This window comes from Desmodus rotundus, chromosome 12, assembly GCF_022682495.2.
Source record: "Desmodus rotundus isolate HL8 chromosome 12, HLdesRot8A.1, whole genome shotgun sequence".
NCBI lineage: Eukaryota > Metazoa > Chordata > Mammalia > Chiroptera > Phyllostomidae > Desmodus > Desmodus rotundus.
Window position 1 is genome coordinate 63,885,746 of NC_071398.1, and position 27,045 is coordinate 63,912,790.

The following is a 27,045-nucleotide window of genomic DNA, read 5'->3' on the forward strand; positions in this document are numbered from 1 at the left end:
ACACCTCCAGGAACACACGAGCTTTAATTATGTCAGCTCCAAGTGCTTGTCTTCCTACGCTAAAGGTCTTCATTTTGTCAATCTGGAACTTCTGGAACTTACTGCTACTTGCTCTACCAATAAACTTAATTTATTTAGAAATGGACCAATATAGAATTTTTCAGTATTGATGGTGTTATTGATAAAATCAAGTTTTATCAAATCAAAATCCAAATTTAAGAGTTTTCTATGTGCCAGAAATTGTGCTATATATTCACCTTATAATACTACTACTAAGAAGTACTGTGTTCAGTGCTTGTTTTCTATGTGAGAAAATAAATCTGTCCACCACTCTTCACACTCTCTTCTATTCTGTGTCTTCAACAGTCTGCAGTTAAATTTTATAATTCTACTCTATACATTAATAGCATTTTTCACATTTAACTAAAGTTTACCAAGATTAGTCTATTAATTATAAAACAGTCAAAAATGTATCCAGCCTAAAGAGTATTGAAAATTTTGGTCTATTAAATTTTACTTAATTAACAAATATAACTTAAACTCAAACTTATACCATTTACCCCTCCCCAAAAATATTATTTTAATATACTTAATATTTAAAGAAAAAATCTAAATTGGACTCACTGCGTTTAATAATCCTTAAAGTTTTATGTCAACACACTTACCTATTCTGCACCTGAGTAGCTGCAAAATGAACGTAATTCTTCTTCTCAAGAAGTTTAGCCAGTAGATTCTCAATTGCACCTTTCTGGTTTTGGAAAGCTTCTTCCAAAAACTGGTACCTTAAAACCAAAACAAAAATGACATTTAAAACAGGAAATTTATGATTACGATTTTGGAAATGAAGAATTGCTGCTTGGGTAAATACTGAAACCTTACTTAAATGATCCACACTCTGTGCTGGCCATGCATACCTTGTATCGATATCAACTTTTAACTACCAGTCCCTCCTCATCTGACCCAATGCTGAAAGGCCACTGTAAGATTAAAACATTGCTCAAAAACTGTTCAGTGTTGGCTCTTCACATTAGAATTTTGATTCAGGATTTTTTTTTTTAAATCCTAATACTGGCATATGTTGTATATATTTTATAGCATAAGACATAACCACATTATAGAAAATACTTTCAAAAGAAAAGTACTCATATTTCCAACATCATAAAATTGTTACCACTATAATATATAATTTCTCAAGTCTTTTATTATGCATCTTTAGATTCACGTGTAATCATAATGTACATGCAAGTTTGTATCTGACTTTTAGTCTTTATTTGGTCTTTATAATCACCACTTAAAATATTTTTTTAGTTCTAGATGCTTTATGTTGTCAAACTTTTCCAAAAAGTTTATCGATGAAAAAATCACTGACATCAGTTTTACTGTCTGTAACTATCAACACGAGAGAGATGTATGTTAAGATTTCCTAAGATTATAATAGTGAAAATTAAGACCTGATAGTAAAGATTACAGTTCACTGGTTACTAAAAACGTAGAATAATTTTCTTTGCTAGTTTCACTTCCTTTGTGTAAATTGTTCATTAAGTCAACAAATATTTTGGGGTTTCCTCTATATGCTAGGAACACATGGATTTAAAAAATCCATTATTGTTCCTATGCTCATAATAAATCAGCAAAAATATAAAACAATAGCTAGCACACTAACAAGAGCTATGATGGATGTATACAAGGACTGCCCAGAAAAAATCCAGACGGTGTTAATGTGACGAGAATGGTTCACGTGACATCGATGTAACCTGGCAGCCAGGGAGAGTGGACTGGAATGCGCATGCGTGAACAACGATAACTTCACTGTACTAGTCAGTGGGGGCGGTAGACACTGTTGAGTGAGCACGTGTACTGTGTGGCTGTCACATTCAAAATGACTGAGCAAAAAGAGCAACAAATCTGCATCGAATTTTTCATTAAGCTTGAACATTCCTCCACGAATACTACTGGGATGATTCAGAAGGCCACAGCTATGGACAACTGGTGACTGGCAGCTTCATCACAACACGCCTGCTCTTGCATCACATCTTCTGCAGTTTTTTTGGCAAAACATCAAATCACCCAGGTGACTCAGCCCTCTTACAGCTCAGATGTCACGCCCTACAACTTCTGGCTTTTCCCAAAGCTAAAATCACCTTTGTAAAGAAAGAGATTTCAGACCATCAATGAGATTCAGGAAAATATGACGGGCAGCTAAGGGTGGCTAGGAGAACTGGGTGAGGTCCCAAGGTGCCTACTTTGAAAGGGACTGAGATATCATTGCCCTATGTACAATGTTTCTTGTATCTTCTTCAGTAAATGTCTCTATTTTTCATAGTACATAGCAGGATACTTTCTGTACAGACCTCCTATCTAGTTTGCAACAGGAACGCTACCTTACTCTGTCTCACTACCAATAAAGCTTCATAGAGAAGTCACAACAAAGGCACACAGGAACTACAAAACCAGTTGGTACAGCTGTACAAGCAAGCTTGAACAACAAACTATGCCAGAGAGATCAGCACCTTGGTGATTTGGGAGTTCATATGCCTCAAGTTAAAGTAAGATCCACAGTATAACTCTAAAATTTGAATGCCTAGCTGAGGCAGAGTCAAAGCCGGGAGGGGTGTCACTGGAATAAGGAACTGAAGCTACTGACAAAGGTGTAACTGTCTGTATGGATACCAAAATCACTACAGGCAGGAACCGAGGTGAGGAAGACCAGGAGCATCTAGGTCTTCAGTGAAAGTCTCAGTGAAGGTAAATACAGGAGGAAAGGTGACAGAGTTGTAGACATTAAAGAGAGTTTGCTTACTGGTGGGGTTCGAGAGAGAAAGGAAAAATAAAAAGCAGTGTAAGAGCGAAGTATAAGGCGATATGGGAATCAGTGTTACAGAGAGCGTCTGGCAAGTGAGGTTTTTATTTTGTGCAGTAAGAATGTTTTATTGTAGCAAAACAGACATTAAAAATTTACCATTTTACAATTTTTAAGGCCAATATTTTAAAGCCAAAAATACTCCTGTCTATATTGTAAAGTCTGGCACATTATAATTTGCATCAGATATTGATTAAACAGCACGAAAACATGCGGGCACCTTCAAGGGCTTTTACAAAGAGGTTCTGCTGTCAATGAGGTGACCCGAAGACTGCTCCTCATCGAAGAGCAGCATTTATTTACCATAATTTCTCCACGTCCAAAATATCACTTTATTTTATTAAATTTGTAAAAATAAAGTAGGAATATGAGATTACCATGTTAACCCTTTTGACTGAATGAGCTTTACATTGTGGGGAAGAAAGATCTTTAATGCAGAGTGTGATTATGTCAGCACAAAGAGGAAAGCACTGGGTAGAAAGGTCAACCAGAATCACAATTCACAAATATCTAATTAAGAAGTTTAATCTTGCACAAATTCCTTTCTCTTTTCCACTCGAAATACATGTTTTAGAATCCTCTTTCCAGAAGTATCTTTACTGCATTCACATGAACAAGCAGCAAAGAAACACACTAGGGACACACGTGGGTGAAAGTGCGTGTCATCTTCCCTTACATAGGTGTTCATAGCTGAGCTGGATGTTACAAATGATTAAGAGCTTTCTAGGTAAACAAACTTGGGAGAAAGGTGCTTTGTTTTTATTTTCTTCAAAGATTTTTCTTTATTTTTAGACAGAGGGAAAGGGTGAGAGAAAGAGAGGAAGAGAAACATCAATATGTGGTTGCTTTTCGAGTACCCCCTACCTGGGACCTGGCCCCCAACCCAGGCACGTGCCCTGACTGGGAATTGAACAAGGACCCTTTGGTTCACAGGCCTGAACTCAATCTACTGAGCCACACCGGCCAGGACAGAAAGGTGCTTATACTGAGGGAAACAATATGAATGGACAAAAATACATAATTCTGAAGCCATTTGTTATTTTAAAGGCCTTGTAAAAGAAGGCAAAACTCTGAGAGTAAGGAAGTAAAGACCCATTTTGCTGAAGTTGGCCTCAGATAATAAATAATAGTGAACAATCAAGATATTAACTGCAAAGTGATAATCAGATATCTCTGTTCACTTGAGTGAATTTCAATTTATTATTAGAAGAAAATACTAGCTGGAGCTTGCAAACACAAAGGAGCAATAGGAAAGCAGTTTTGGCTCCGTCCTGCTTCTGATTTTCTTAGCTAACAGAATAAACTAACACTGCATTTTCTTTTCCAACTAATCAAAATTATAACTGAAATACTTCAGAAATGGGGAGAAAGAATAACCAACAAACAGATTAAGCGTAAGTCTAATATGTAAATACATGAAAGCAAGTTTCTCAAATTTTAATCTTGCATATGAAGCAGTGATTCTTAACACAGGCTTCTTAACCACAATGAGCTATTTTTAGTACTTCAAAATATCTAGGTAAAAGTTATATAGGCCTATGATTTAGTCCGGACAGGCTAAGTAAGACTTTCTGTGCTTTTGGCTGGAATGATATAAAACTCAGTATAATAAATATACCACTGGTTATTCTGGTTTTGAACAGAATTCACCACCATGCTTATATGCTTTTTTATTAAGAAATATATTAATACAGTTTGCCAAAAAGTTCTTGAAAATCTGGTTCTCATAAGTAAATAATGTGTGATGAATAATAAAAGGATTATTTTTAAAAAGGCTGAGAATCACTTAGCTAATAACTTAGAGCTACAACTTTTGAATGCACATTTAGAATCTTATCAGGTCCTGGGCTGCACAGGAATTCTACTGTTCTTGCCAAGTAATTACAGTAGTGTTATTCTTAGTAATTGTCAGCATGTAAACAATTGGTGAGATTTTACTCTGGTACCCCTAGGGAAATAAGTCATCTGAGTTTGTATCCAAACTGTGTATCAAAAAATAACATAGTAATTCTGACTCAGTTTCTTTTTTAATTCAGGTATTCCACGTAAAACTTACATAAAATTTCAAATATACATTAGAGGTTCAATCCCACGAAAACTTTCACCTGCTTTCAAAAAGTATTCATTTATAGCCAATTTTGTCAAAATATCCACCCACTCTATCCTCAAGATTACTTTGAAAAAAATCCCAAACATCATATTTTATCTAAAGATTTATCAATCTATAGCTAGCAACAGCTAGCCTGTTTTGAAAACTTGTATTTTCAGGCACTGTGCTAATAAAGTATCTTACACAGACTCTCATTTAATCTTTAGGAAAACTTAATGACTATCTTACTAGTACAGTACTATCTTCACAGTACGAGCTGGATGATTTGGACAGACCTCCATGTCTAAGTCCTTACGATAAATATGAAATAACCGTATTTATCTTATAGGACTGTTCTAAGAATCACATTGAGCAAAACACACAAAGCACTTAATAAGCATAGTTACTTTGCGTCCAAAAGCAAAATGGGGGCTTAATGCTACTGATCACTGCTAGTTTTAGCAGTAATTTTAATTGTCTCCTTTGTGACAATATAAAACCTCAATCCTTCAACAACAAAAGCTTACTATGCACATACAGAATGTTTTGAAGAATTATCTAAAATGAGATTCTGTTCCTTATTTAAGGCTCTATATGAAGGGGAGATAATACCCATAAGAGTTCAGGAAGAGTTACGGAGAGTGGGAACTCTATGCAACCATGATGAGAACCTAAAAGGGTAGAAATTTCAAGAAAGCTTGGGAAAGGCATAAGGAGTGTCACATAAATACAACAAAGAACCAACTTGCAATCTCAAAGGGCAAGCGGTGACATCAGTTGGTATTTTGGTTACATAAGATTTCAGTTAGAACAGGCTGCTGCTTTCCACTGCTGTCTTCAAATTCACTTACCTTTTCTTCCATACAGAGCATATGGCGTGTTGTTAACGCCATGTAAAATCGGAGAAAAAACTGGGGATGGAGAATAACAGCAAAAAAAGTAAGTTTTGGGACAACTCTAATAACACTAATATATAATTGTCATCCCCAAATGGGAAGGGAAAGGGAAAAGAAAAATATATCAGAAGAAATTATAATGGAGTAAAATTTTCCATATTTGATATAAACTATGTATCTACAGATCTAAGAAGCTCAACACAAGAAATATTAAGGAAATTACATTAAACTGTGTTATTTCCAAACTGCTTAAGCCAGTAATAAAATAAAAATCTTAAAAGTAGCTTTAGGAACAAAGATACATTATACACAGAGGAATGAAGATGGAGAATAGAGCAACATCTTCAAAGTACTGAAAGAAAACTGTAGGCCTAGAATTAGTTAGCTAGCAAAAATACCTTCCCGATGTGACAGGATTTGGGGAGAAAATACGTTCACCACTTTCGACTGTGAGGACAGTTTCACCTGTATATATCTATACCACCGTAAGACAGACACCTAAAAGACCTATGACCGCAAGGTAAGAATGTAGTAAGAGTAACCTGCGCCTCCACCACCTCTAAAGGACTTAAGGGAAGCTCCAATAATGCTGTAGAAAAGAGGAGGGAAGACCCCTGAGAAGTAGCAGACACCACATACCACACGTGTGGATTTTTAGACAAAGTGCACATCATCTGGTGACAAAAACTCCATTCTAGAAATTTAATTGGTCCCAACTTGGTAGTGCTATGTACTGGCAAAGCACTGTAATTCTAGACAAAAATTGGCATAAATAATTTTTCAAGGAAAAAGAGAAGTTCATAGTTTAAGATAACCATATATAAGGAAACATGGCACCCTGAGCAAAAATCAAGGGTAAACAACGAAGAAATAAAGATCCACCAACAGAAGCAAAATATCTCTGCTTACTATATTTAAAGAATGAGACACAACCTGGCAAATATTCAGGTAACCTTTTTTTAAAAGCAGGTAAAAAGCAGGCAACGAACCTCTAAATGTTTTTTGGCAACTCCCTGTGAATCTATTGTATAATTTCATATCTCAAAATGAAACACTTTTTACAAAGGGGAGTGTGACTGGCAGATTCTAAAATTTTTTAATACAACAATGGGTTTTAATGGAAGCTTCACATAGAGAATATTCTTTAACTGATATTACTCAGAAGAAAATGCCTCTTTGTTCTGTATTTTGAGCTAAAAAAAATATGGGAAAAATACACAAGGTAAAAAGAAATGGAGAACGAATGGTACAAGGAGATCAAACACACACACCTAAGTTCCAGAAGGGGAGACAAAAGGAAACAAGTGTAATATTTGGAGAGATTACTGATTAAAAGCCGCAATCCAGAGATTGAGAAAACCAAACCAACAGAGGAATCTCAAAAAGCAGTTAGAAACCAAAGATTACTTTCAAAAGAGTAATAGGTAGAAAGTTTGCTATCTCTTACAGAGCAAAAAGGCTATGTGCTGACAACGACAAAATAGTAACTGACAACCTATACATACAATGCTACACACAGCATAAATACCTTCCAATAATGGGAGTAAAACAAGTATCTGTGGACTAAAACAAATTTGTTAATAAAACAAGTATTAACAATTTCAAAAGACTGAAATCATGCAAGCCACATTCTCTAACAACAATGAAATTAGATTAAAAGTCCATTTTTTTAAAAAAAGATGTTTTCCATATTTGGAGGTTAAAAATAAAACCTACAGCTAACCCTTGAAAGTACGCGTCTGACTACCATGCAGATTTCTTTCAACAAATATACACTCGGCCTTCATAACCCTGGGTTTTGCATCTGTGGATTTAACCAACTGCAGATTAAAAACACTATTTTCAATATTCAGTTGGGACTCCAGGGATGTGGAAGGCCGACTCTCTGTATTGTTCTATGTTATTTTATATGAAGCACTTTGAGCACCTGTGGACTCCGATTAAAGTTTTGGGAGAGTCAAAAGTTATACACAGATTTTCAAAGGAAGGGCGGGGCGGGGGGGGGGGGGGGGCTGGGAGGGGAGTCAGTGCCCCTAGTTGTTGTTCAAGGGCCAACTGCACTCTTTAATCTATACCTTGTTCAAGGAAGAAATTACTAATTTCTAATGGAAATTAGAAAGTATTTTGAATTGAACTATTAAAATACCTTACATCGAAATCTGAGATAGGGCTAAGGCAATACTTAATAGGAAATTATCGTTTATTAGATAAAAAGTATGAAATTTAGTAAGCCAAGCATTCATCTCAAGAAGGTAGAAAAAAGTAACATAAACAAACCCAAATAAAGTAAAAGGAATTAAGATGGATACAGAAAATAATGTAGAGAAAATATATAACGGTACACATCAGCAAGTCAAAACTTGGTTCTTTGAAAAAACTAGGATTAACAAATCTGTGAAATGACTAATCAAAAAAAAAGAGAGAAGACACAAATAACTAATACCAGGGATTTAAAAGAGGTCACCAACACTACAGATCTGAAGACATTAAAAAGATATTCATGAAAACTGGTATCAAGAAATTTGAAAATTTAGATAAAATGAACAAGTTTATAGAAATACATATCTTTGCAACACTGATATGAAAATCTGTACCACAAAAAAATCTGAACCTGTAGTTAAAAAATAGATAAACTATAGCTAGGAGGTTTCCAAACTTTCTTTTTTCACTTAAATATTTTATTTTTATCCTCACAAAAAACATGCCAACTGACTTTTAGAGAGGGGAGGGAGAGAGGGAGAGAGAGAACCATCAGTGTGAGAGAGAAACATCGATTGGTTCCCTCTCATTCGCGCCCCTACCTATGGTGTGGAAACGGAAGCCACACCATATACCAAACCTGTGACCTTTTGGTCTCCAGGACAACACTCCAACTGACCAACGGCCCCAACCAGGGCCCCAGACCTTCTTGGATCAGGATACCATTTAGTGTTCCAGCAATTTTTTTTACCAAACTAAAAGAAATACCTAATAGTTTCATTTATCAAGTAGTTAGGTAAAATTTTTTCTAAAACTACCAAAAATCCAGATTTTTAAAGATATTTTGTTATTCTTCATCCTGTATTTTGAGGTTACCCCCCCTCAAAACTTTTTAAAAGTATGCATGGATATGAACTGAATTCTTCTACTTGCCAGAAAGGATTAAAGGTTTTGTATGCTACAGTGAAAAAGACAAAATAGGATGTTCTCTTTTCTTTCCAAACATTCTAATTAATGAGAAAAAACTTAAATAGAGTGATGTGATGAGAGGACAGGAGTAGCAAGACCTTCTAGCCAGTACACAGCACAGAGTTCTGGAAGAGTGATGACATTTATGCTACGACCTCAGAGACAGGAACCAGCCACGCGGGGTCAGAGATGAACCACAGACGACCAGAGGCAGGTTTCCACTGCTGCGCCAGAAAATGACCAGCCAACGGGGTATTTACTTTTGTCACAATTTACCCAGTAACAACAGTTTTACCAACAGCCTCAACCTGTATGTCCCTGTATGTCCTGTATTTCCCGAAGGAAAAGCCAAATGGACAGCTGACCATTCTGACCAGCACGTTTCTTTCTCAGTCTCTCCTGGTACTCCTCCCCGTCAGGCTGGTCCTTATCCATACGCAATTCCTCTCTCCCTAGTCACAACGGCAGTCATTCTGCTGGGTGACTGACTCGCTGAGCCTAGGAGTTCCTCAGTCTGTTTGACGGCCCACAAACTATGATATTAAAATTCACAAGGCTTTTTTCCCAGCAAAACCAAAGTGAATTAACTCTACTTCGGACATAATCACTAAAATGAACTACTATCAAACCACACACTCAATCTCAAGTCTCATACAGACTAAAAGAACACAAGATAGCAAAATCAGTCTCAGTTTTTAAAATTATTTTATAGTCATTAGCTAGATGGTACCTGGTACATGGTGAGCACTCAAATATCTACTGAACTGAGCTTAATGAATACTGAATAAAAGTTCAATAAATCAGCTGCTTTTGCCCTGACAACAAATGTACCTTAAAAAACAATATGCTTAGATCAGAAACCTTGACCTGTCTCCTGAGCTCTAAATATAGTTCCCCGAGAGGACTGACAGCAGAAATGGATTTCTATGTCATTTCTACCAGCCACGTGGATCTCATCTGAAACGCTTTTTAAACTTTAGAATTTGCAGACAAAAACAAAAATAAGTTTGGCAAAGGTTCTTCTTAAAGTAGTGGTTTTCAATTTCCACTGAAAAAACAAGAAACACCTAGGGTGATTTACCAGTATTCTTAAAATACTGTAAAAAATTTTTGAGCCCTGGCTGGTGTAGCTCAGTGGATCGAGTGTCAGCCTGCAAACTGAGGACTGGTTCAATTCCCAGTCAGGGCACATGCCTGGGTTGCGGATCATGTCCCCGGCTGGGGGCATGTGGGAGGCAATCATGGATGATTCTCTCACACGATAATGTTTCTCTCCCTCTCTACCCACCTTCTCTAAAAAAACAAATAAAATCTAAAAACAAAACTTAAAAAAAAATTAATACCCAAAATGTGACTTAAGATTCTTATTAGGCAGTCTGGAGTAGCAGTAAAGCATCAGCATTTTTTTTTAAGGTCTCTAGGTAGCTCTAATATACATCAAGGATTATCTGTCTGGATACTCATCTGTCCACTCATTTTTTAGTTTAAAGGCCTAAATCCAAGAAAAGTTGTTTCTTTAAGAAAGTATTTGAGAGAAATGTTACTTAGATAGTTCCATTCAAGGGACCACCACTATAAACCATCTTGCTCTTTAATAAAAACACCTGATACTAGATTTCAAGTAACTACTCTCTCTTAAACCACACTGGTGCTCAAAAACAATCTACAGATATCCTTCTCTAACCATATACACAAAATTGCAACTGGGATAAAAAATATTGAGGTGAAGCAAAGCTAACTTTCACTCTCAGCCATGACAGAGTAACAGGTACCAGGCTAGCCTGCTACCAAAAACTAAAAAACAAGACAAAAAGATATATAGGGCAACTGTATTCAGTCACTGGGGAACCTTTGCTAAACTCATTTTCAGAGAAATTCTACAGTCCCTTGCAGAGTCTCACAGTCACCCTGCCTCTCTGTCGGCAGACAGTTTCACGGTAACTGGCAAAGAGAACTGGAGACCAAGCAAAAGTACAAAAGTCTGTTTGCGCGGAGGAGGCAGAAATCTGAGTTTGGGACTACTCAGCACCTAGAATCCATGGAGCAGGGGACTGGAATAGAGAGAGCTGTGCAGGGTGAGGCTGAGGAGCGGGAGGCTAAGGGGGAGGGGAAGATACACAGTGAGTTAATTCCTCACAAAGCCATACGCAGTGTCTAAGCTGTACACGCACAGGATGAGGTCATAAGTCGCTATGAAGTTGCCAATGGAAGGTAAAAACCTAGAGGTCAAGCAGCTCTGGGAGAGAGAACTCCAGCTGAGCCAGTGGGGGAAGAGACTCTGGTCACCTTCCAGGCATCTAAGAACCAGAAAACCACACCTTGAAGGAAAGAACTACAGTTGCAAAAGTTCTACCCTAGGCCTATCCTGTCCTAACAAAACCTAACACCAAGTCTTCACATGATCTTTCAAGAAACAGAGTTTAGAAGTTGAGTCCAAACAAGGTAGAGGCTTGGGCAATATAATGTGCTTTCACAGTTCATCCTAACAAAGCATAAAGCCAAGCTTACAAAAATCAAGGTAATCAATCAACCACTAATTTAACTGTGTGTCAGAAGAACAATTAGGAGTCTGCAGAGGAAGACAGAATCCAGAGTTTCAATTACCCACAATGACCAAATCTCAGTGAAAACTCATTAGCATTCAGAGAAACAAGAAAGTATGACTCAAAGAAAAATACACCCAACAGAACTGACACCAAGATGGTCCAGGCGTTCTACTTAGCAGACTTTAAATGGGCTATTATGTACTTTTTCAAAATTTAAATGAAAACAGGTTCTTAATAGTGAACTGATAGGAAACCTCAGAACAAAAAAGGAAATTCCAGAAAAGTACAGTAATTGAAATAATTCATTGGATGGGCCTGGCAGCAAATGGGTGATGGCTGAAGAAAGGGTTAGTGAAAATGAACACAAATGAAAAGCTACAAAGTCTGAAGAAGAGGAAACAGATTGAAGGAAAACGAACAAAGCTTCAGAGACCTGTGTGTCAAAATCAAATAATCTCACATAATGTGTGCTTAGAATCCCACAAGACAGTAAGAATGTGGGGGAGAAATTTTTTAAAAGAGCAATGGCCAACATCCCAAAACTGATTAAAAAACCAGAAACTTACAGATACAAGAAGCTCAATGAAGCACACACACGAGCTACAAACGGAGCACCTATGTAATAACTTCACAGTCAAATGGTAAAGACCCAAGAAAAAAGAGGAAATCTTGAAAGCAGCCAGAAAGGCACCATACAACATTCAGGGAAGAATATAAAGGGTATCATTAAAAACAAATACAGGCCAAAATACAAAGTATTGACAGCTTTTAAATGATAAAAAAAATAATAATGTCAATCCAGAATTCTCTAGTACAAACATCCTCTTAAACAGGATTTTTCTGCTAAACAGAAGCTGCAAGTATTCCCCCTCAGCAGACCTACAAAACAAGAAATGCTGAAGGATATTCTTCACGACAAAGGAACATGGTAAGAGATGGTAACCCATATACTTCAAAGAGCATCGTCCCATACATCAAAAGGTTGTAGGTTCAATTCCCGGTCAGGGTATGTGCAGAAGGCAACCAATTGATTTTTCTCTCTCTTACCCTCTAAAAAAAGAAATCAATAAAAAAACATATCCTCAGGTTTTCAGGACAACACTCCTGGAAAGGTGGGTTAAAACCGTATTTTTTTAAAAAGCATTTTAAGGTAAAGTTTATAATGTATGCATGAATAACTGATATGGCATTAGTACAAAGGATAAGGGTTTGATAAACTAAATTATTCTTTTGTAAGGTTACTATATTTTGAAGTGAGAAACAATACAATATTTTATTTATTTATTTATTTAATTTATTACAATACAGTATTTTAAATAGACTTTAAGTTAAAGCTGCCCATCATTAGCTCTAACACAATCACTAAAAATAATAAGGGTATAACTTAAGCTTAAAGTGGATGTAAAATGAAATACCAAAAGAAGCTTCGACTTAGAAGATGACAGGAAAGAAACAAAAGCACAAAAGAGAAAAACAGAAAATAAAAAGTAAACGGCAAACTTAAACCTAACCATATCGATAATTACATTAAATATAACAGGATTAAAACATTCCAATTAAAAGAGCAAGGGCCTTCAATTAAGAGATAGAGCAAAGGGACCTCAACTATTTTTACGACTAAAAATTGATTCCTATGAAAATACAGACATATAGTTGATAACTCCTACATTCAGGCAGCTAGCTCTATTACCTCTTTTTTCCCCTCTCTAAATTAAGAAATGTCCGTTAGTGAGTGAAGTGGTCTAACCTGGGTCACACAGATGTTCCTCAAGTCACAAAGGGGCTATGTCCCCATGAACCCACTGTAAGTTGAAAAGACCTTGTCAAAAATGGACTTCACGCACCCAGCCCACTGAGTTCAAAGCTAGGCCTGGCCCACCCTCACGGTGCTCAGAACACTCGCATCAGCCTACAGCCGGGCAACGTCACCGTACTGCCCCTGCTCCGCATTGCGAGACTGTCACAGCACATGCAACCAGCTCAGGAAGAGAGCAAATTCACGATTCAAAGTTTTTAAGTCGAAAAATTCTAAGTTGAACCACTGTAAATCAGGGACCATCTGTCCTGCTCTAGGTAGGCTCTTGGGACTCAATGAATAAAAATGGAGCCAAATGTGTGTTTCCATGAATTTGGGTTTGGATATGAAAAAATAGTGGAGGCAAAAATGGTGCCAGGATACCTGACCTATGCAACAGAAAAACAGGCAACGACCACAAATTGAGATGGGGCAAGGCTGACACTGAAAAAGGTTTGGAGAAGGCGGTTAGGCAATTTTAAATGTTACACTTAATAATGCAAACACTCAAGCAGACATACAGAATACTGAGAGAGAAATATAAATTTGGACATCACCAGCACATGAATGGCATTTAAAGCCACAGGACTGTAGCTGGAGGTAGAGGACTAAGGCCTGGCATACCCAACATGAAGAGATCCAGGAAAATGAGCAAATGGGACTGAGAAGCAGCAAGCAGAGCAGTAGGACGACAACTAAACACTGTGGTCTCCAGGTAAACGACCGAGCACGTCAAGTGTTGCTGATTCGTACAGCAGTAATGACCACCAGGAAACGGCCTCTGGATTAGTAAAGCGGTGCCATCGGTGACCTGAAAAGAGCGGGGCCGGTAGAGTGCTGGCAGCGTGGTGTGCGCATGTCGAAGAGGAAACGGCACAGAAAAAACCAGAGACCGTGACTATAAGCAATCCTTTCAAAAAGTTTTGCACCAAGAGGAGTAGGAACAGCTGTTGGTAGAGAAAGTAGGTTAAAGGTTTTGTGTTTTGTATTTAAAGATAGGAAAAAAATAGCAGAATATCAAAATACTGATAGGAATAACTGCTGAAGACAGAAAAACTGACATCGGCAGAAAAGGCCAAACTGCTGAAGCAATGTCACTGGCTATACGAGATGGGATCTAAGCGTGTGAGTACAGAAATCGGCTTTATAGAGAGAGTTCAAGTAAGATCACAAACAGAAATGTAGAAATGGGGGTGCAGGTGCTTGGCGGGCAAGTAGCTGTGGCAGACAGAATCTGTTCAAGTTCCCTGTCGATTGCTTCAATGTTTTCGATGATAGAAAGCAATGTCAGTATCTGGGAGTGAGGACTGAGGATACAATGCCAGCGTATGTGACAGGAAAAGGCGTGAATGCACTATGACTGCCAGTTAACAGTAGGGTCTACTTGAGATAAGCGGACCAGCCGAAAATAAGACTAGATGGTGTCATTACGCATTTTTTTCCTCCTGTGATGGTCAGCTGCATGAACAAAGCATGACAGAAGGGAAGCTGGGTTTCATCACGATTGTGGCTTTGCCAAACGAATTCAACCAAGTGGGATATAGGAGTCAAGATTAAATGCCAAGGGAGTGAACAGGATTGGTGTTGAAAGTAAAATGGAAAATGGTTAAGTGAGAACAGAAAGAAATGAAGTACAGGAAAGGCGTATTAGCAATGAATTAAAATTCAAGCCACTGTGCGGGAAATAAATGTGGAAGGCTAATACTAAGCAGAATAATCTGGAATGATAGATGTGATCACAGATAGGAATGCTTGAAATTGAAAAGAACTATTGGAAATGCCACAGTCCAGTGTATAGACATGGGTGCAAGTGGCAATGTAAATGAAACCGCCTTAGAAAGGAGTTCACAGAACATGCAGACTAGGGTGTGAAGGATCAAATATTAAAAGCACTAGGAATCAAGACAGTAGTAGTAGACCACTGAGTCAGAAACTCAGATCTTTAAGAGATGAAGTGGGATGCCCCAAGGTCTTTTAATATATGATACCACCAAAAAGGTATGTGATTGATGATGTGATTAAAATTCAGAAATTTTTGAGGAGGAAGAATGGTCTAAACAATAGCAAATAGAAAATGGACCTCATGCCTCCAGGCCCACTGACACATGGGATATCAAAGAAAAACCAGCTACCAGTTAAGAGGGCAGAAGGGGAAGCGATGTCCTAGAGCTGTTCCCATTGCAGCAAAGTAAAGAAAAGGATCAAAGGAGACACTGAGTATAAGGAGATTCTGTTGATAACAAACCAGGAATCCCAGAGAACAAAGTGGCAGAGAGAAGACAAATTGTCACTTGCAGAGCCTATGGGAATTAAAGCATGGCAGATGAGGAGACGCCTAGGAGTGCACGACTTTTCTTGGGTGACAGGAATAAAGAACATAATGATTTTAATCGTCGCCCTAGTAGATTTAAAGCAGGTAGTGATGGAGAGAGAACAGAGAGAGGGAAGGGCCTGCGGAGATCTCTTTTAATCTGTTCACGGGGAAGAAATTGTAGTTCCAGCAACTTAATGTCTTCACCCCAGATGAGGATAGAAGAGCCAGAACTGTGTGGTCTTAGAACGTGCAGACTTACGCATGACCCTCACTTCAGGAGAGGCAAAGTCCCCCCAAACCTGTAGGTTCCATCCTGCCCCATGACGACAGTTAATGGGACTGAGGTGGATGGAATGTGAGGACCCCCTCTGCCTGCCCGATAGAGGCAGTCTAGGCGATGCCCTCTAAAATAGGTCTAATAGCTTTATCAGCTTTAGACGATCAAGAATTCAACACCTGTACTACCAGCCTCTCTACCTCTCCTATCTTGCCCAATCTAGTTTTATCATACAATAGTCGTGCTTATATTCTTATTAGGGGAACCGCCCCAACAGAAATCCCCAGAATTACCTTCTGGAGGGCAGGGCTCCTGTAGTGCAGGCTTCCCCAGCTAGGAGAGAGTTCTGGGAGCCCATCTGTACCAGTGCACCAGCTGACATTGTGGTGAGAGACTTGTGTTCCGCTTCAGTCAATATTTTTGAAGATTCGACGCGTTTGCCCATTTCATGATGGGTGATTTAGGAGCAAATCTGCCCACACCACGCTAAGTGGTCAGCAGTTTCTGACCAAAAATGGCATGATCCCAATGTCCCACCCTCCCTATTCGCCCCATCTCACCCAGAGTGACTTTTATTTGTTTGTTTACCCAGGGGGAAAGTGCTCAACGGGAAACATTTTGATGACAGAGAAGAAGTGAAACAAAAACCAGCAGAAGCACTAAAAGGCATCAAAATCAAGGAGTTCAAAAATTGTTTTGAGCAGTAGAAAAACCCCTAGATAGGTATAATGCATTAAATGGAGAGTACTTTGGAAGTGACTGATATTTAAACATGTGAGATAAATACAGAATTTTTATAAATAAATTCCATGGTTTTGGGGGTTGCCCCTCATATCAAATCTCAGATATGGCCAAAACTTAACTACCGATTCCTTAAATACACCTGACAAACCATGCCTTCCCGCAGTCTTCCCCACCTCAGTAAATTCAATTCCATCCTTCATTACTCTTAGTAACTTGAAAGCCAAAAATCTTGGTGTTCTCAATACCTATCTCATACAACCCATAAATCAGCAAATCCATACATCCCGATTTCAGGACTCAAATTCAAAATACATGTAGAATTTGATATCTTACTATCTCCGATGTCAGCACTCCAGTCTAAGCCACCAAGTTACTTGCCTAAATTACTGAAAACAGCCTCCTAATTAACCACCTGACTCAGTCCTTGCTCCCCTGAAATCTCCCCTCACCACAGCTAGTGTGATTCTTTTGAAACAATAATCAGTCACATCACATCCTTGGGGACAACAACTTTGCTTGTTAATAAATGACTATGTAAATGTTGCCCAATAATGAGGCAAGTATATAATAATTTATTTTCTTGTAGAACTTTTTTTGGAATAAACGCCTTTTGTTCTCATTTGCTTAATTTTCAATGTACCTAATGTTTCTCATGTTCGATCAACTATATTAAAAAGTTGTCTATGTTATTTTTCCAGTCATCTAATCTAACAAATTTAATAGAGGTGGCTCATTTTTTCCTAGAGACATCCTTCATAGGGTTCTCAGCCCTCAGCTTCAGTCTGGACTAGCTACTACATGGCTGCCACTGTGGACACTCCCACTCACTTGGTTTACTAACATTTTTAATCGCTCTGCAGCAAGAGGTCCATGAGAGGCAGCTGTGGAATCCTTGCATGCTGAAAAACGTCAACACCTTACTCTCACACTAATTCACAGGTAAGCTGCAGAATTCTAGGTTGAAAATCTTTCCCTCTCACCACTCAACTTTGGAAGTCACTCTCAGCATCCTCTATCTCCTGGTACTGTTAATTTTAAAGATCCTACTTACTTAAATTCCCATTTCATTGCGGGGTCACCTACTTCTGTACTTTGGAAACTTTGTTGATCATTTTATATCTATGACAATATATGCCTTCGTACAGATCTCTTTGACAAGCAGTGTGCTTGGCACCAAATAGGTCATTTTGGACTGGCAACTCTAGGTTCTTAAAAGCACATTTCTTGTATTGTTCATATAATTTATTTTGCTCTATTTTCTAAGAGACTAACTAGAATTTATCTAGCAAACATGTCAATTTTTTATTGCAGCTCTCATACTTTCAAGAGCATTTTTTTATTTTAGTTACTTCCTTCCCAGAGATTCTGCCCCTATTTTGTAACCAACAGCAGCTTGCTGTATCTTTCAGGATGCCATCATTTTGTGTTACACATCCTTTTGTTCCTGTATTATCTTACGCCCTTTCGTGTCCTTCCTTTCAGTGTACCTTGGCCTCTCTCATGTGGGTGGTTATGTCAATCAGAAAGATATACAGCTACAAAGACCAATAATGCATGACATAACAAGACCAAACAGATGCAGCTGATGTTATTAGCTTAACAGTTCAACAACATCAAATCCACACTCTGTGAGATGATCTTGGCTTTATACCTCATCAGCATACAATGGTGTCCCAGTTCCAGGTACCACAACCAAATTCAAGGAAGGAAAAAGCTGAAAAAAGGCTGACATCCACAACACTTGTCCCTTTCATCAGAAAGGCAAAAGCTTTCTGAAAAATCACCCACAAAGCAGAATTCCACTTGTTTTATGGCCATAAACTGTGGATCGGAGCTATGAAAGCCAGGAATGCTGAGAAAGGAAACACTCTTCCAGTCTCTGTATCTGACGCCAGACAAGACAGGAAGGAGTTGAGAATTCCCAACATACCTCACAGTGTACAGCACGTGACAGTGGCTCTCTTCAAGTGTCAGATGACCCTTCCAACCATTCACATTAAGCCTATTTTAAAACTGCTTAGAATCATGGGTGAGAGAAAGCAGAACTTATTAACTGGTGGGCTGCACAGGAAGGCAATCTTTTTCATTTAAAATGGACCCCAAGAATTAGAGGCCTCTTCTGATCGTTCACTTTCTCCAGGGAGCAGAAAGGCCTCTAAGTCCAGAAAGGGGAACAAAAAGAAACAGTGAAACAGAAAGGTGTCACTATTGGCACTCTGGAAGCTAGTCGAGGTGAATGACGGTCCCATGGTTTAGAGTGCAGAGCTACACTTAATCTTTCCAATTTCAGCCAGTCCCCCATCTCCATCCTCCAGTTAGACCTAATATCCCCAAGTCCAGAGCCTTTGATTTTATTTACTCAAAGAATAAGCCCAACTTCTGTGATACCTATCACCTCTACATCCTGAGCTATAATAGGTTTCCAGGAAGTAAATCAAGTGGTTTCCTTTCTAAGTCCTTTGTGCTTTGGTTGTGGTTCATTCAACACAACTAAGACAATTATCTGATCTGCTAAAAATTCAATCCATTTCCCTGCTTTTGGAAAATTAACTGAAGTCACCACTGGTGACTTCTTGGTATTTATAAGTCTATACTATTTTTTATTCAGGTACTGTGAAAAGAATTATTAGAGAATGGAGGGATAGATATCCCCACAGTTTAGAAACCACGTAATGGTTTAAGAAACAAAATTTCATAAGTTTTATACCTGCTTTACTTTTGGAGAACTTACAAGACCACAAAGAAAATCAAAGACCCCAATAAAGCATTTTAAAGAGAGAAAAGGCCTGCCCGGGTGGCTCAGTGATTGGAGCATTACCCACGTGCACCGAAAGGTTGCCGGTTTGATTCCCGTCAGGGCACAGCCTAGGCTGCGGTTTCCATCCCAGGTCGGGGCGTACACAAGAGGCAACCCACTGATGTTTCTCTCACACGCTGATGTTCATTTCTCTTTCTCTTTCTGTCTTTATTCTCCAACCCTCCCCTCTCTTTAAAAATCAACAAACATATCCTAGGGTGAGGATTTTGAAAAATAATTTAAAACTTAAAAAAGAGAAAAAAAGAGAATGTGTAGGTCACAATATTGGTAATAACTGTCAGGATGGGCGGGGTAGGACAAAATGGCAGCCGAACTACAACCAGGAAGAGACGGCTGACGTCAAACCAGGGAACCACCAATGATGGGTTGCCGCTTTGTTCAAAGAGACCAATCCCTAGCCCCCACGAAGAGCCAACCAGAATTTGGTGCATAAAACCCCGCCATATTCCCTGCTTGGGCGCGACTTCCCTGGCCCCACTCTAGGGACCGGTGAACCTCACCCGGGTGAGCAAACCCCAATAAAGCTCTGTACTGCCTAATTTTGTGGCTGATTGGCATTTCTTCCTCAGCGGAGCCCAAGAAAACCTTTCATTTGGTGCCGAAACCCGGGAGGAGTTGTTGTCTGATGAAGACCACTCCTCTCCCCACTCCCCAAGGAGGCCTCGTGGCTACCCCACCAGTCCGGACAAAGAACCGGGGTAAGTGCCGTTGCCCTTACATTTCTGGTCCCCAAACACTGATTCCGGACCCCCATCTGCTGGGAGAGACTGCTCTCCCACCAAATCGCAGCGCTGCGTTGGGGTGACCCTTCTGGGAGAGGCTGCTCTCCCTCCGCTGAGGGGCTCTAGGCACCGGAGGAGACGTCCCTGGGCCTAGATCCTCATTTTTACCGGACTGGATCAGCAACTTGGGTTGAGGGACGCCGATTTCCACTTGCTAATCCTCGCGGGACCAGGAAAGGGGGGGCAGGAGTCCAAACCAGACCCTAAGTCACTTCTAGGGTGCCTCCTGAAAAATTTGCCAGCTATTGATCCTGGCCTCAAACGAAAACGGCTGATTTTTCTATCCACTGTGGCCTGGCCGTTTTATCAGCTCGATAATCACGAAACCTGGACTCCTGAGGTCCTTTCGATTTTGTTACCCTTACAGACCTAGATAATCTTTGCAGACGGACTGGCAAACGGTCTGAGGTCCCATACATTCAGAGCTTTTGGGCCTTGCGCTCCTGCCCTGATCTGTGTGCCCAATGCTCCACAGCTCAGGTTCTCCTGGCCCAAGGGAACTCTGACCCCTACAGCCTCCTAAGCCAACTGCCCCAGAACCCCCTTCCTCCTTTTCTGATTCCCCTGAAGATCGTGCTTCTCCTCCTCCTCCTCAGCTCCCGCCCACGGCTACTCCAGCTCTGGCCCTCCCCTCTCAGCCTGATTCTTCCCCTCCCTCTGAAGACCTTTCCCCCCCAGTCAGCTCACACACCCGCTCTCGCCTGAATCTAGAGCCCCTAGACTCCCGTATTTGCCCCCTCCAGGAAGGGGCAGGAGCAGAGGGTGTCGTTCGGGTCCATGTCCCTTCTCACTAACTGACCTGTCTTCAATTGAGAAACGCCTAAGCTCTTTCCACCTCTAACAAATATAATTCCCAAAAGGAGGGCTCTGTCTTCCCCTTGCCCTTCATCTCGGGCAGTCAATTATTATAAACTCAGAGAAGTCACCCAAGGCCCCAGAGAAAATCCGGCCTTATTTCTCAACAGACTAACCGAGGCAATGATGCTCCATACCCGCCTTGACCCGGCTTCTAACACTGGGGCCACTGTCCTAGCTATTCACTTCATCTCTCAGTCAGCCCCAGACATTAGAAGAAAATTTAAAAAGGCCAAGGATGGCCCCCAAACCCCCATCCGAGATCTGGTAAATATGGCACTTAAGGTTTTCACTAATCGGGAAGCAGAGGCTGAGGCTGCCCGCCAGGCACGCCTACAGCAAAAGGTGGCCCTGCGGCCGGCGGCAAACACACTGGCACAGGGGCGAAGCCTAAGTCTGGGCCAAATAACGCCCCACCAGGGACCTGTTTCAAGTGCGGCAAAGAAGGACACTGGGCCCACCAGTGTCCTCAACCTCAGCCACCAACAAAACCCTGCCCCGACTGCCGACAGCTTAGCCACTGGAGGGATGCCTGTCCCCTTAGAGGCTCGTCCCCGGCGCCTCCACGTGGGGGACCAGCCAATCAAGGTGCGGACTCTTCCCTGGCTGCGCTGGAACTTCTTGGACTCCTAGACGACTGAAGCGGCTGGGACTCAAAGACCCTCATCGCCCTCGCGGAGCCCAGGGTAACACTGCAGGTAGCGGGTAAGTCCATCTCTTTCCTGGTGGACACGGGGGCTACCTACTCTGTTTTACCATCTTTTTCAGGAACTTTTACTCCTTCCCAGATCTCAGTCATGGGGGTTGACGGGACCCCATCTCGCCCATGGTGAACCCCTCTGTTTAACTGAAGTCTGGACAGCTTTCTCTTTTCCCATTCATTCCTTGTCATACCCTCCTGCCCTATCCCGCTTCTAGGAAGGGATGTTCTCCAACTACTAGGCGCCACTCTCCAGGTCATGGGAAACCCTACCCCTTCCTCCTCCCTTATCCTTCCGCTGTTAGAAAATCCAACTCCTCCTTCAGCTCCGCCTATTTCCCCCGTTCTCTCCTCAAGCCACAAGTATGGGACACTTCTACCCCAACCATAGCTTCCCATCACCCCTGGTCATCAATCCATCTAAAACAGCCAACCTCTAGCCCCTCCCCTCTACGCCCCCTCCCCCCGCCCCAGACAGCAGGAAGTAGCCAGATCGAACAGGGGCCCTTTTTCCTATCAAAGAGGTCGGAATGTCAGGATGGGCGGGGATATCCGCCTGGCAACCTAAGCCCACCCCTTATCCTATCAAAGAGGTCGGAATGTCAGGGTGGGTGGTGTAGGACAAAATGGCAGCCAAACTACAACCGGGAAGAGACGGCTGACGTCAAACCAGGGAACCACCAATGATAGATTGCCACCTGGTTCAAAGAGACCAATCCCTAGCCCTCACATAGAGAGCCAACCAGAATTTGGTGCAAAAAAACCCACCATATTCCCTGCTTGGGCGCGACTTCCCTGGCCCCACTCTGGGGACCGGTGAACCTCACCCGGGTGCGCAAACCCCAGTAAAGCTCTGTACTGCCTAATTTTGTGGCTGATTGGCATTTCTTCCTCGGCAGAGCCCAAGAAAATCTTTCAATAACAGTTCAACACACAGTTTATCATCTTACTCGCTAAATACGACCTAGTAATTATCTTTAAAGGGGGGGGAATATAATTACAGACTGTGTTAGGTAAAAAATGATTACAGAATGAGGCTAAATTTTAATCAAAGGAAATCCACATATTTTGATAAACAAAAGAGTCAACATAAGAATCAAAGGAAAGTACAAAAATCAAACTAAGGAAAGAATAAAGATAAAAGATAAGTGTTAGAATTAGAATACTTTTAAAGAATAGAATAAATGACTTCGAGCCAGGTCACTAAAATGACCAATAAAAGCCTCAAATCTGTGGCCAGGTTAATAAAGAACAAGGAAATAAACTCAGCTGCACAATATTATAAACAAGAAAACAATATAACCACAGATTTTTGCAAAATTTTAATGCTCTTTAATTCTAAGCAAGTATATTTTTTAAAATCTCCACTGAATAGTCCCAGCTATTGTGGCTCAGTGGATGGAGTGCCGACCTGTGAACCAAAAGGTCACCGGTTAGATTCCCAGTCAGGGCACGTGTCTGGGTACAGGCCAGGTCCCCAATTGGGGGCATGAAAGAGGCAACTGATCAATGTTTCTTGCTTTCTCCCTCCTTTCCCCTCTCTCTGAAAATAAATAAAATCTTTTAAAAAATTAAAAAATATAATCTCCACGGACTACTCTAAGAAAATATCACAATTGCGTAGTTGACTCAAGAGGAGGTGAAAAGTCTGATCTGATCAGTAGCCTGGGAGAAATTAAATCCCTTAAAGAACTACCCCTAAAAAGCCTTAGTAAGTCCATACAGGGAAGAGGGGTGGGAAAAACAGAACAAAAGTGTCAGTAAAGATAACACAGAAGTGAACTGGCTTTAAGGTTAAATAGTTCTGACAGATAAGGAAAGTGTTTCATAAGTTAAGGCGTAGCACTTACAAAGGCAGAGAAATTTAAACAGAGGGCTTCCTACTTCGAAGTGCAGGTAGGAGATAACAGACTATGCAGTAAAGAATTTAACCTTGCCCAAAGAAAGGTCTGGCCTTTGACCTCAGCTACTGGCCCTTGCAATGTAATGCCTGATAAAAGTCTTTGTTTACCTGAGGCCTTGGGTCCCATGCTAAGGATGTAATTTACAGTGGGGGCTTTTGAGTCACAAGGTATCAGTTCAGCCTCAGGGGGCACTGGAGACAGGTCAGTTACATGGACCGTGAACCACGTCTACGTGACAAAGGTCCAAAAAATGTTCTGGACATCAAAGCTCAGGTGAACCTCACAGGCTGGCGGTACCCGAGCATACTGTCGCACATCCTGGCTGGGAGGCTGGGAGACGTTAACTATGCCCAGAGTTCCAGTGAAAGAAGACAATTGAAGGTTCCACACTCGGGACTCTCCTAGACTATGCCCCCTGCAGCTTTCCCTTAGATGATTATAATCTGCATCCTTTTCACTTTAATAAATGCAAATGTCAGCCTCATGGTTTTTAGTGAGTTCTAGCAAATTACGAATCTGAGGGTAGTCTTGGGAAATCCCAAACCTGCAACTGGTGTAGAAGTTGAGGGTGGTTTGGGGGACAACTTCCAAATTCTGTAGTTAGTATCAGCAGTAAGGGAAGACTCGTGGATTGCTTCCTAACTTCGTAGCTGACATCACAGTGGGACTCACTGAAACACATGGTTTGGGAAGAGGAAGAAGGAGGGCATGGGGGTTTACGAACCTTTGACTCCTAACTACCTAGTCACTCATGGTATGTAACACAATTACTAGCAGGAAAAATTACCAATGGAATTTAGAAATGGCAGACCCCACTCCCTAGAAGCTGAATCACTGGAAAAATAAGGAAATGCAAACTAGTAAGAAACAAACTAATTATACAATCCCTTGGTTACTATTATCCATAGGAGCTAAAATGAAAATGGTGTGTTAGGACAGATCCAGACACTGGTCACAGTTGCTCCGATTTCAGCCAGTCTCAGCTCTAGCCACTAGCCTCAGGGCCACTCCCAAGGCAAAAATTATGCTAAGAAAACAGACAGGACCTCTACTACCTGTGGCCACAAGAAAGTAGCCCAGGTCCAGGAAAGACAAAACCAAGAAACTAATGACACCAGAGAGTGTATGTAGAGCATCTGTCTCATTTTGTGGATTGACACTGTCTACCCCCTGAAGGAAAAGCTTTACTGAAATATTATGAGAGTGATTAGTTAGAGGCAATATCGTTGGTTTTGAACGCTGCAGAATAGAAGAGCAATGTCTGGGGTTGGTGCAGGCCCCGCAGCTCACTAGGGAACAACCGCAGATAAGGTTATACATAATTCAGACACAGAGCAGGTCACTCCTAAGGGGACAACTAGCCTGACAGACTGAGTAAAAGCCCCTGTAAAGTCTGACTACCCTGAGATAGGTGCTGGCCTTCTCCATTAACAGGCACGTGGAACACCCCGGAAGAAGTGACCGCCATGTTTCTTACGTGAACCATGCTGGATCAGCACCATGAAGATCAGGACACTCATCCACTGCCCCTGACTTAGGTTACAGGAAATACTACGATTAAGGGGGACACTGTCACATGGGTGCGCCCATGTAACCGCACTGCTGCAAAATCCAACAACAATCTGAGAAGCCATATCAGAGTTATTGTCTCAAATTCTCTTTATGGGCCTTATAAATGCTAAGAAAATTAGAGTGGTTCATGAGAAGACAGGGAAAGAAAAAGGGGAGAGCCAAGAGATTTATCCCAGCAGAATGGAAATTTTAAGATGGCTATTAAAAAAAATGGAATGAATAGCCCTGGCTGCTGTAGCCCAGTGGATTGAACACCAGCCTGTAAACCAAAAGGTCACCAGTTCAATTCCCAGTCAGGCATATGCCTGGGTTGCGGGCCACACTGATGTATCTCTCACACATTGATATTTCTCTCCCTTTCTCCCTCCCTTCTCCGCTCTCCAAAAGTAAATAAATAAAATTTTTTAAAAATGGGATGAACAAAAGAAGACATTGCTGGGGTTCAAACAAAGGTCTTAACGCAGCCCCACTGAAGGCTGGGTGGACCAATGGGAGCCATGCTGCTCCCCAACATTAAAGGGCCCAAACAGCTGTTACATTGGAGCAATTTAAAAAACTAGAGGACAAAAATGACAGTAAGAAACCTGACCTCATGCCTGGCGAGATTATTCTATGGATTAATCAAACTGAAGTCTTAAGAAGAGGCCAGAGTCTTCTGCTTCAACCCCAAGATGGAGAACAAAGGCAATATGCCCTTGTGTGCGTAAAACAGCCAGGAGGTGAGTAAAACATTTCTGGGACTCCTTGACATGGGAGACCAATGGACCATGGCCGAAGTCCTAATGGGCGCTAAAGTTAAATTGGGAGGCGAGGCAACGGTTGACGGGATTAAGGCAAAAGTTTGGACAAAAAATGTAATGTCTGAACAGACTGTGTGAGAAGTGGTTACATCTCTTTTACATGAATGTATTAATGGGATGGACAGTGTGGCTGGCTGGTATCATAAAAGAGAATGCATATTATTTCATCTGAAAGCCAGGCTTGATTAGTCATGCTAAATGGGAACCACTGGAAATGTCTGAGCTCAAAGAAGTTGTTAACATGAGACGCTATAGGAAACGTGGTGGACAAAAAGAGACTACCACTTTAATAACAAATTAGAAGCTGAAGTGCTGGTACTACTGAATTCCCTGTACAGTAACCGTCTGTAGCCTGTGAAGAAGTGGACAGCTCATCAGGACTAACAGTAGATTATTAAAGCTTGAACACAGCCATGCCACCACAGCACCACCAGTCCCTGATGTGCTTTCCACGGTTCAAAAAAACACACAGCAGGCTAAAGGAGCGAGGTACTCAGAGATTGATCCTGCAAATGTTTTCTTCTTTGCCTTAATCCCAAAAAAATGCCAGCAGTAATTCTCCTTCCTGTGTAAGGATCCCAGTTTACATTTACTGTACTGCCACGGGGTTATTTCAATTTACCAATTTACTGGTATAATTTGGTTAGAAGGGATTTGGACTTGATGCAGGTCCTGGTATAATAATACACTGTATCGATGAGACCATGATATCAGAAAGTGAAGACTTCCATGCGTTGGCAACACACATGACGAACAGAAAGGATGTTAATAGGTCCAAGAACCTGCTAAAGCTGGTGAAATTCTTAGGAATAACCTAGGCAAAAGTCACCCATGACATTCGCAGGTAAAGAAAACTAAATCACTTTTGCCACCTACTTTTAAAACTAAACAAGAAGCCCAATTGATTTTATGTATTTCCTTTGAG

At 40.8% G+C, this 27,045-nt stretch overlaps 1 protein-coding gene across 2 annotated transcripts in view; it reads right to left on the bottom strand.

Annotated features, from left to right (window-relative positions):
* The window catches only part of TRIM33 (tripartite motif containing 33), a 109,436-nt gene that overhangs the window by 36,007 nt on the left and 46,384 nt on the right, over window positions 1-27,045 (bottom strand). For both annotated transcript variants that reach the window (XM_053914484.2, XM_024570588.4), the window contains exon 5: window positions 666-782. In XM_053914484.2, the coding sequence (XP_053770459.1) occupies window positions 666-782 (117 nt within the window). The remainder of the gene's footprint in view (window positions 1-665; window positions 783-27,045) is intronic.